Source organism: Battus philenor, unplaced genomic scaffold (assembly GCF_028537555.1).
Source record: "Battus philenor isolate CCGP_79_NKW_IND1 unplaced genomic scaffold, ilBatPhil1.0.hap1 SCAF_25, whole genome shotgun sequence".
In the NCBI taxonomy this organism is placed as follows: Eukaryota; Metazoa; Arthropoda; class Insecta; order Lepidoptera; family Papilionidae; genus Battus; species Battus philenor.
In genome coordinates, this window is record NW_027181688.1 from 2,248,128 (window position 1) to 2,260,291 (window position 12,164).

The following is a 12,164-nucleotide window of genomic DNA, read 5'->3' on the forward strand; positions in this document are numbered from 1 at the left end:
ATTTATTTTTTTCTATTGTTATGTGACTGGCCAATATCTTCTGGCAGCATAAAATCTGTATGTAGATATTAAACAATAAATAATTTTAATATATATAATAAATTTTGATATCGATATTTCTATCCATATTATGACTAAATTATTTATTATTTCTGTAACCATTTATTTTATAGGGCGTATACATCACTACGCATTGACTCCATTAAAGCTATTACATCTATAAATAATTATCCTGTATCATCAGTGCGTTATTCACATTTATATCACGTATGGGATATATTTGATTATCACAATCGCTTGACAAACATGGAGAGAACTATGGAATTTCGCTACGAATTCAAATCAGGAGTGAGATTCGTCTACGAAAAGTAAATGTCATATACGAATTGACAGTTGAATTGACAATTGAAGGATCACATAGCGCGTAGAACAGATAACCAAAGTGTCTCAATATTATAGAGTAGTTACCTTAGACCAGCATGTTTAAGATGTCCACTAAAAAGAATATATATGGCCTTTTTAAGATCATATTAATACACTGGCCGCATACACGAAGCCTATGTCTGAACGTGGAAAACCCACAGACAAATTTTTGCGATCGACATTTTCTACCTGGTGAAGTATGAAGTAAAATTACAAAAGGATATCAATAACTTTGGTAACTTCTTAATAACAGTAAGGCATTCCTATCGCTTGGAACTAACGTGATAATACTTAGTAAGAAAAGGACCAATATTTAGCCACTTCCGCACATGCAGTTGTAGTCGTGCAATAAAATGCACCGCCCGCCAGCCCGCTGATAAATGCGTATGTGCCAAACACAGAGTCCTTGAGTTGACTCTGTGTTTGGCACTAATCGGTGTAACATAACTCCTGAAGATGCCCCGTGGAGGGGTGAAACACGTGTTGAGTAATTTGGCGGTGGCGGTTGTGTGATTCGCATTGTTTGCCGCATTTCATTGCACGACTACCACTGCATGTGCGGAAGTGGCTAAATATTGGTCCTTTTCTTACTTAGGATGGACTTCCGCGTGGTAACGCCTGATTCCATTAAATATGATAATACTTAAACATTACTTTGGCGTTCGCGCGCTATTCTACCTGCGTCTCGAATAACCGTGGCGTTAGAAGCGCCTTCCGACCTCAAAAGTTTAAGTTATAATAAGTGATGTTAGTCTAAGTTATTTAATGTAAACATTTAACCTACACATACGTATATAATCACACACATACAAACAAAACAGTGGGAACACAGTTGAATTTTTATGATTATGTTTTTCATTGCTTTATATCGAACTTTATAGTTTTTTGTTTTGTATTAACATATATTATAGTAAGATAAAATATACAAACTAACTGTGAATCTAAATTAAAGGTTTTCTTCCTTTAAGAGGCGACATTGTAAATATCATCATAATAATTATCATATCACCCGTAAGAAAGTTCTCTGCGGGACATGGGACTACCCCCATAGGTCTCCTAAAGGACAAATAGGTAACCTGCATCCAGTGTCTACTGAAGGATCTTAAAAAGGTTTTCTGTCTACCTTCAGATTCATAAGACCTCAGAGATGATACGTTCTGTTAACAATTCCTTGTCTTTCTCTTATATCGGTATTATATCATCGATTATATGTATACACCGATTGTATTGTAGTTTATATATGTATATTTTAAAATAAATTAAAAAAAAGGATCTAGATTAAGGTATTTTGACTAACTTAACTTAGCCTGAATATAAAATGTAATTATAATTCTTCTTTCCACAGCTTCAGTACGCGGCGAGTTATGAATTTGGATATAGAGTCAGAGATACGCACAGCGGTAACGATTTCGGACATCAAGAAGAGAAGAAAGGTGAAGAAACTAGTGGACATTACCACGTTCTTCTTCCAGACGGAAGAATGCAGAACGTACGCTATTCAGCAGGCCCTGAAGGTTTTCACGCGGATATTTCTTATGGTCATCAATAATTGTAATTTAATTGATTTTTCAAAAGATCACTGATATAAAACTCACATCAACTTTGATAAGCATAAAAAAGTTAACAATATCAATTTTAACATAGTGTTGCCATGATTAATTTCTAAAATAAATGTAACTGGTAGGATCATATTTTGAATGACAAAGTGTTAGATATAGGAGGCTAGATAGAGAGCTCCCACATAGGTTTCCAATAAAAGCCTGCATTCAGCCTCTTTCGTTGACCTTTTCAAGGTCGTCTATCAACGTTGTGGGCATAGATCTACTCTGTGTGACTCCAGCAACTATCTCTTCTGCGACCTTCTGCTTCTACTCGCCTATACGTAGAGATATGGCAATTCATTCATTGCTTATTCGATCTCTTCAAGAATATACGATATTAACTCTCTTTATGGCTTGTTAAGCCTTTGTAAACTATCCAATGAGACTCGAAGTGAGATACTATGTTTCACTGCCGCAAGTCACTGGCAACATATATTGGTAGTAAAGTTTTGTGTTGCTTTATGTGGTATGAGATAAAAAGATGTTTCTCATTTTTATTTAGTACTTCTATTTGAGTCTATTTTTTGCGAGATTGATGTTCCTAAAACATTTCATGTTTTTTATAACATGTAACATTTCACAATAATTTAATATTTTTAGGTTATAAATTCTAAATGTTAGTAATAAATTTTTCTCCTTTGCTTTGGAGCGTGATAACAATTTATCAAAATGCTTTGTATATATTGTTTTTATTTGTATGCTTGGTTTAAATTTTGTTTATATTAAAAAATACAGATATATTTTAAATCTAGAAACAATTGTATTAAGAGATATTATGTAACTAAGTTATTTCACACATCGTCATATTGGTTGGTAGAACCTAAAAGTATGAATCAATTGTTAATAAAACACAGAAAATTACAATTATTTATTTTAAATATGATCACACAAGAATATTTCAAACTTTTATTAGTTTATACAATTTAAATAGACACAGATGTAATAAATAAAAAAAATACTCAAAATGGTGATTGTTTAGTCTGTATCCGAAAATTTTCGCAGCAAATTGGCGCGAAACTTGAAATCAAAATGGCGACAAAGAGTTGCAACGCGAATATATATACTTCCCGCCACATTTATATGAGAAAAGAGAAAACTACGTGAAAGTGTCTTTAAGAACATGTTACATTTAGATGATTCGTGATTTTCACATGTCACTCGCCTGTTACTTAAATTGTTGCGCAAATGTCAATTATTTTTTGCAAGTGCGTAATAAACTGTGACATTTGACATGTAATGTACATTGACGCATAACATATAATTCGTTTTTAACTTATCTGAATAAATAAATTTCTTTAGAAAACAATATCTGTATATAAATAAAGATTAATAAATGAAATAGTTTTGGGTATGTGCAATGATTATTTTGGATAGTGAGTTCATAATTTTATATATATATTTTAAATATAAACGTGATAATATTCTAAATAATTTCGTTTTAGATTACTTTTTAAATACCGAAATAAGCTTTATGTTATAATTTTGTAAGTCAGCAAACATATTTGTATGTCTAATTGCCGTTTTAAAAATCACTAAAATGTTATTTAATGGAGCCGAATAAAAACATCTTATGTTCTAGTCGGACAAGAATTTTGATTTGAAATAATTTGTTTGTACTTAAAAACATCAATACTTTTTAGTTAAAAAAAAATTAACGGCATTATATAAAATAATAAAAGTATATTTTAGCATAGATAAATGAAATGTCAGAATTTAATGATTTCATTTGTACATAATTAAAATGTATTTCGTTTTTGTATTGTAAATTATTTTTATACCAATTAAGCTAGCGTTAGCTTGTTTATTTAAATTTAATACTAATAAATGAATTTTATTCAAATGGTTCATTTTATTATCCTTCATAGTATAAACTTATCCTGGCAATAAATACTGTTATAATTAAAAATAAACCAAATATCTCTTTTGAATTTGGAATCTGTCATTTTTATATGATTCTTCATTGTGTTTTCTTATGTTTGCCCCAATATATTGTAATGTGTTTTGAGATAATAAAATGGAGTGATGTGATAAAGAGAACCGAATCGCTGCGATTGCATTACATAAAGTAGATATGACGTCAAATACAATTTTTATATCCCTCCATACGCTTTGTGTTAGTCTAATATTTATGTGCTGCAATATTGACAGGTACAATGAAACCTCCTCTGTTTGTGACAGAAAAGACCTGGCTGTCAAGGCAATCAAAGCAATAAGAAAAAGAATTCGTAGAAATCCTAAAGATTTTATCTCGGGAAATGATTTTGCATCTAGAACTATGTCGTGTATTTTAATAGATGACTTAGCATTTGCAGCGAATAAGCAACGCGCTGGTTATATCTTAAGTGATAATTTTAAAAAGAAAAGCTTGGTCAAATCAAATGTATTATTAAAACGTTACGCGAAACTGGTTGTCGGAAAGATTTTGTTAACGGATGAGAATTTTTTTACAAATGAGCAATATTTTAACAAATAAAATTATCGTATTTATGCTGAAAGTTCTAAAGATGCTTTTCAATTAGTTAACAATGTACAGCGTGGGCGTTATTCGACTTCAGTAATAGTTTGATGGGGTGTTAACTATGAAGAAGTGACACTGCCATATTTTTGTGAATAAGGGTTCAAAATGTCGACACATGGAGTTTGTTCAATAACCAAGAATGGTCCTTTCAACATGATTTAATAAAATATTAATAATATTACTCATTCAAAATATCTTTCTTCAATGAGCCATTAAAACATGCGCTTTTGATTTGTCGAATATTTTAGCAATACAAGTATTGGGGAACCACTGGCTCGGAACGCTGATCTGCTGTGTGAAGCTCGACGATTGCTCTTTTAAATGAAATTTTTTCATGTGTACATTATATGTTAACCATGCAAATGAGTCAACAATCAGAGTTCCACGCATGTCGATCATCTAAAAACTCTTGAATGCTATAATAAGATTTATTTAATAATATACATTCATGACTGTCGCACACATATAATATACTTCTGATATTTAATTATCGAAACAGGCGACCACTAAGGCATATTAATCGACGTCTAACTTTAAAATTCAAATTCTTACACACTAAGTGTAACATTATTGCACCAGGTAGAGAGCGTCAAGCGTAGATAAGACTGTTGTGTAAAGTAAACCACATGAATGTTCCATACGGAACACCATTAGGTAATTACATAGCTATTTATATACCTGCGGGAATAATATCATCCTCCCAATGCCCTTTAAGCGCTACCGTCTGTCGGCAAGACAATCTCTGTTTGCTTGATGTGTGTCTGGACTAATTAAATAGGTGATAAAATATGGAAAGAATTTTTCATATTGATTGTCATTAAGACAGTTATATTTAGAATTTGGGAACAATTGTATCAAACGGTATTATGTAATGTAAACGTATTAAGTTTTTTAATAAATCAAAATCATTATGTCGTAATCGTAAAAAAAGTTTCTGTTCCGTTAGACCTTAAAATAAAGATCAATTGTTAATAAAACACATAAATTAAATAGATTTATTTTAATATCATCACACAAGAATATTTGGAACTTTTATTAATTTTTAACAATTAAATACACTTAAATATATTACTGGTGTAATATTTAAAATAAAATAAAAATTGGTCTTTAAACGAATTACTTCGCAATGAATTGGCGCGAAATTTGAAATCAAAATGGCGGCAAAGAGTTGTAAGGTAGGAGTATATCGAGTGACTTTGTGGTGTAATAAGATAATATGTCTTAAGGGTACCCACCCTTAAGAACATAGTGCATTAATTTTTTAATATATTTTTGATTTTCTCCACTGACATATTTGACGGTACGTCTCAGCTACGGGCCAATGAATCGAGTAATCACATTAACTTGAATACGTATGTTTGTGTATATATATATTTATATATATATATATATATATATAAATATATATATACACAAATAATAAATGTATTATATATATATGTACGTACATACTAACCTGACTGGTAGACTTGTCTGGTAGAGATCGCCTCGAGCGATAAAGCGACCTCTTGTACCATATGAATTGTCTCTTTTTTTCCTCTATTTATTGTGTTTGGTGTACATATGAGTTAATAAATGAATAAGGACACCACCAACCAAAACATATTACTGCTCTCTACTAGATTTAGACCTGATCGTACGAAACTAGATGTTTAAGTTAGAAAATGTCTTCTATGTGACATTGCGATAAAATGACGGACTTTGTCAAATTTACACCTAGTAAAACCCCCACTGTATTCCCACATCACCACATCGCAGAGCTGTCCACAGACATCTGTCTATGGGTAGAAAAATTCCGTTTTCTATTTAGGAAGCATTCCTTCTTAGCCTCTTCGCCCAAGGTAAGCAAGACTCAGTCCATCACCTAAAGCCAAAGAAGAGAGAAGAGAATGATTACTTTTGAGTAGTTTATCTTTTGAAAGCCTTAGTTTTTGGCGAAGGTTTTTGGCTGTGACGCCAACTATAATACGTCTATAGGATAATAATATCACAGCTCCACTGCCACCATGTCAGCAGTGGGACTTCTTTATTCACGGAAGGTAAGAATGCTTTACCGACACTACTTTATCATCGGAACTCCACTGCGGAATTAGAGCATAAGCTTTCGCTTAAGTGAAACGAACTTCTTTTGTTTGATTTTTAAGTTCACCAATACCTCGCTTTGCGTTTTTTTCGAGGTTGCGTCGCTGCTTAATTAGTATTAATTTTCACTGTGTGTCGTTAGATTTTCGAGGTTGCGTAGTTTTGGGTTCGAGTTTTTAATTTTTTGGTGAAATTTTCTTATTTTTTTCTAAAAGATGGCAACACTTTTGTTTCTAATTGCGCCATGCCATCAAAACTCGGGAATTCCCTTTCTAACTAAAAATTTACGCAATTTTAATACAGCTTTATTTTTCCAATTTACTTATTGGCAGAGTTATATTATTCTTGTTTTTTAAATGTTTACTTAGTTCAATTTTCTTTTAAAAAGTAGTATTTTCGTGACCATGGAACCTAGTTTCGATCTTTACATGGTTTGCTACAGAAAATCTTAATTCGCTTTGCGGCGTTTCAATTTGCATCGTGTTTTTTTTTTGGAACGTAACCACGACGCAAAGTGATGTATTGGTGAACTTTTATTTTTTTAACTAGAACATCCTCAAATTGTACTTTTTATGATTTTTTTTGCAAGCTTTTCTAAGTAACGAATCTACCGTATAGTCATAGACAAGGATAATTAAAAATACAAAAAAAATAAGTGGCTATTTATTACATCAACATATACGACGATAAAGTATTAACTTTCCTTTTCATTCGTAAACGATAATCACAACTTATATCTAGAAACTAAATAGGTTAACTATGTGTAGGCATAAAAGAATATACAATAGGCGGATTAAAAGAAAAACTTAGATTATTTATTTATATTTCGTTAAATAACAATCCGTGCTCGTATAAGGAAATAAATCATAGTCTGTTACTAAATAAGTTCTTTAAATATATTAACTACATCTAAAGCAGGCGACACAATAATATAACCTTAGATTTTAAAATTTATCTATTTATGACATTAGTTCCAAATTCAAAATGACTTTATTCAAACTGACATTTAGACGATTTAACCGTTATCTTAACATTAAGTAATAAGCTACCACTGGCTATGAATGGTAAAAGCCACGACCCGAATTCCAACATTTGCTTTTTTTCAATAAAATTTAACAATGTTTCACACATTTATACTCAATACTGGATACATTGAATGCAAATGTCTGAGAAATAGTTTTCTGAATTCCATATTCAAAAAATTTAATTTATTTAAAATGAAGACTAACAAACTATTGACACGATCAAACTATGTATATACAGCTTTCTTAATAGAATAACACTATAGCAGCGCCCTCTTCCCTCTTGAAACGTGGTCATAATTTTTTCCAAGACTACCCTACATTTCAAACAATCACTTTCAAGAGTACTCTCATTTAAAAGACGTTAAGGTGGTTAACCACATATTTATTTATTAATTTGTTTTTAGTTTTTTTTCATCGACGTAGTCTCTGCAATTTCATTTAACTTAATACAGAGGGTACTTGTTAAACCAGACGCCAATATATCTACATCTAGTAAAACATTTTTCCGCTATTACAACTTTAAAGACATGGGAGTGTAAAATCTTTACATTTATACAAGAAATAAACTTTCTTATACATGTAAATAATATAGGTACTTATGCTTTATTGATACCTATTTTTTATTGAAACCTCGCATTTGAAATAGATTAAAGAATGAACTTTCGAGAAGTTACTTTTTGATATTATTTATGTTATCTTTTCTTTTAATAATATTATTTTGTTCGCAACAAGTGTAATACTTTGATCAAAAAGTGAGATGATTTTGTTTATAAAAGGTAAGTTTATAAAAGTCGTCCTCGTTAGATAAAACACGCTTGCCAACGCTGTTTCCAGTCCAGTCTGAAAAGTCTTTTTCCGGTATAGCCTTAAGGACCTTCAATTCGGTTTTTATCAGCTCAATTGTGTCAAAAAGGCGTCCCTGCATAGGCCTTTGCCTCAACAGACGAAATTTTTTTTACGCATTTTTTAACAAAAAAATTTGAGGTAATTTGGCATCAATCAAGACTTGGCGCATTTGAGACCCAGAACATCCTTCAAAATGGTTTGGGCGAAGCCATATGATATTCCAACTTTTAACAAACAGACACTTGGCAAATGTTATAGACAGTACTACCAACATAGGAAAAAAATTAACCTTACTTTTTGACCACAGTAGCATGTTATTTTTCAAATTCATTTTTATGATCCGAGAAGCATTTTAAAAAAAAACATTACCTGTAAGCCGGTTGTCTATCAAGATCGTTAAAAATTGCTGAAATTAAAATTACTACATTTTCTTATATACAATCTAATTTAAATATAAACAGTATATTGACATATACATTTGGCTGACAGATACATAGTATGTAACATTTTCACGTCATGATAATTTTACTAACTTTAGAGCAACTTATTACTACCAATATTTAAATAAGGATTAATTATTACATTAAATACGAACCTAACTTAATATACAGCGTGATTGAATATAAGTGTAAAAGCATGGGTGTAACTTTATAGCTCATTTGTCAGCATAACTCAGGTGTTCATTTTCAATCAACGTATATATGTATATGTTTGACATCAATGCCGTTCGTACTGGTGTTCATCGCCAAAATATCTTTTCTTTGATTTTCCTATCCGCTAAATTTCTTTCCATATTCAAATATAAACAGATAATAACAAAAAGAAACGAAAATATTTTCAAATGGAGTGACATACAACATCGGCTGTATTACATATACATATATATGTTTCGAGTATAAATAAAATCATAGTACATTTGATATAAAACAATGTGAAAATTAATATTTTGTAAACACAGTTTTACCATATATCGTTAATTTTGAGCACTGTAACTGTGAGCCGATCTTTGCCGAAGTCACACATCCGATGTGCCAAATCAAATGCCGGATACCATACCAAGAGTTGAATAATCTGTTTCTTATTAAACATAAATAGAGTGCACAAGGTATTGGTTAAAGGGTCAAAGAGCAATAATCAATCGATGAACTAGCTAAAACTTATATTGGAAAAAATCATATATTTATATGTAACTTATATTTAAAAGTACACACATACAAATCTGCCATGCTGTAATGTGTTAGTTAGTTTTAGAAGAATATACGAATTTGTTAATAGCATAATATTTAATTTATAAATACAAGGTCAACACCGATATAAGGATGTTTTTACATGCACACAAAATGTCAGTTTATTACTACGCACGTGTTCTCTTGTACTCTATATTTGCTACAGCTGCGATTTTTATTTCATTTAAAAAAAAATTTCTATTTCTTTACAAATACATGATTAACATTTTTTGTTATATTAAAAAATTAGCTCACCTTTAAAAAATCTAGCCACGTGTAAACATATTTAAATTACTTTACAATTGTTGACTGTCCACTACAATCATCTATCCTTTTTGCTCGTTAGTAAAAGTGCGGTTGAAAGAAAGAGATGGACAATTATTCTGAATAATACACGCATTTAAATTGCATTTTTATCTGTACCTTTCACTTGCTGACTTGGATCTGTCGCTTCAGTATATTATATATTGAACACTATTAAATTTTAGTAGCATAGATAATAAATGTCCACTGTGAAACCAATTAATATATTATTGGTTATAATTTGGCACTTTAAAACGGCAGCCATGTTGAATTTTAATAATAAATTTACATTTTGACTACAGATTTCATTCTACCCTCATATAATTTTGACTGGTGCCATTAAGGTATTTAATGAGCTATTGAAATGGGGCTTTGAGACAAGATCAAATCAAAAATGAGATCTGTACACAAAATAGTAATAGAGATAGAACAGCGGATTGAATAGTTAAAGAACGGTCACTTAGAATAGATGACTTCATTCAACCTTGTTAAAGTCATCGCTTGCAATGATCAATGATCTTATCAACACATTTTGGAGGCGCGACCCAACAGTGGGCATTCTACGGCTGAAATCATAATTTAGTACTTTCTTTAGGTAGATTGACTGCTTCTAACTACACTATCGAATAAGTAAAAGACGACGAAACTGTGACACTTTGAAGTGGTCTTTTTTCTATATAAATTTCCATCTATACTTATCATTATATCCCTGAAACCATTAGGCTTAGGGACTTGTAATTCCATAGCAATATTACTTTCGACTTGTACAAGTCAGCTAAGAAATTACATCTGTCAGAGGTTTAAAGGGGCTTTCAGTAAAAATGCACACACACATATATATATATATATATATATATATATATATATATATATATATATATAACCTGTAGTCTTTATCAGATTACTTAGTGACTTAAGAATAGTCGAAAAATGGATTCAAATGTCTGTTCATCATATCAGTCGATAGACGCCCCCTGCCTAAGACCAAGGCCTCCCCCAAAGAATGATAATTCGATGTTATACTTTAAAATATTAAATAGACAGTGTGTTTCAACCCAATTTTGACTAAAATACTGAAAACGCTTACACATCCTACCTATAATACAACGCCATCTATCGACGGCGAATTTAAATATGTGGGTAAAATAAAAAATTTCGCTGCGTGAAACTAAGAATTATCGTGCGATAAATCATTAATATTTATTATATAATACACATTTAGATTACAAAGGGAGACTAAAATTATATCTCATAAAAGCACACGTAAACAGATGTGGCTCTATGCGACAGAGACGGCTCTCTACAAAAGCGAAGACATCTGATATTCTGTCTCTTTCCAATATTATATGGACATTTGTAGATGCGCAGTAGCTTAATATTACGCTGCCAATAAGAAGACAAATGACGTCCCATAAATCAACGTCAGGAGGTAATGTGAAAATGCATGTCGCAAAACGTAACATGTCACGTATTTTTTAAATATTGTCATTGGAAAACAGTAAATACATTATTCACGTTGTAAAGTTTATTATAATTTCCTACCATTCTACCATTTTGTAACTCTTATATACACTACTACCAATTGAGAAATAGTTAAAATTTAATAATGCGATAAAATAAAATTTTTGACAAACTGTGAACCCAAGATTAAGAACAAACTTGAAAAAATTTGAAAATTACGTTTTTTTGTGGTAAAAACTACCTGCCATTAGCTTGACCTTGATTTACGGAACACTATATGCGTGGAGGTGGGAAATTTTTTTCAATTCTTTTTCTGGTGTAAACCACTACCTGCGTCTGGCTTGTCATGGTTTTATGGGATTTCCCTAATATTTACAGATTCGTAGGTGAGGATATTTTAGAATTTTGCTGAGATAAGGTTCTACCTGCCTTCGACTTGACGTCGATTTATGGGAACACCTGTAAATGTACAAGTCTACATGTGAGAATTTTTTTAAATATTTTTCTGTTATGTATGTATATCTGTATGACGTTAATTTGTGAAACACCCTTTATATTTGTAGGTCCATAGATAGAGAATTTTTTTTAAACACTTTTCCGCAGTAAACCATTACCTGCCTTTAACTTGACGTTGATTTATGGGACAAATTATTTACATGGAGGTACATATTTAGGTAGA

The 12,164-nt window shown here is 31.1% G+C and overlaps 1 protein-coding gene across 1 annotated transcript in view; it reads left to right on the forward strand.

Annotated features, from left to right (window-relative positions):
• Positions 1–1,972, forward strand: part of LOC137924850 (uncharacterized) — a 38,653-nt gene extending 36,681 nt beyond the window's left edge. The window contains exon 5 of the mRNA XM_068768229.1: positions 1,769–1,972. Coding sequence (XP_068624330.1) covers positions 1,769–1,972 — 204 coding nt within the window. The remainder of the gene's footprint in view (positions 1–1,768) is intronic.
• The last annotated feature ends 10,192 nt before the right edge of the window (positions 1,973–12,164 follow it).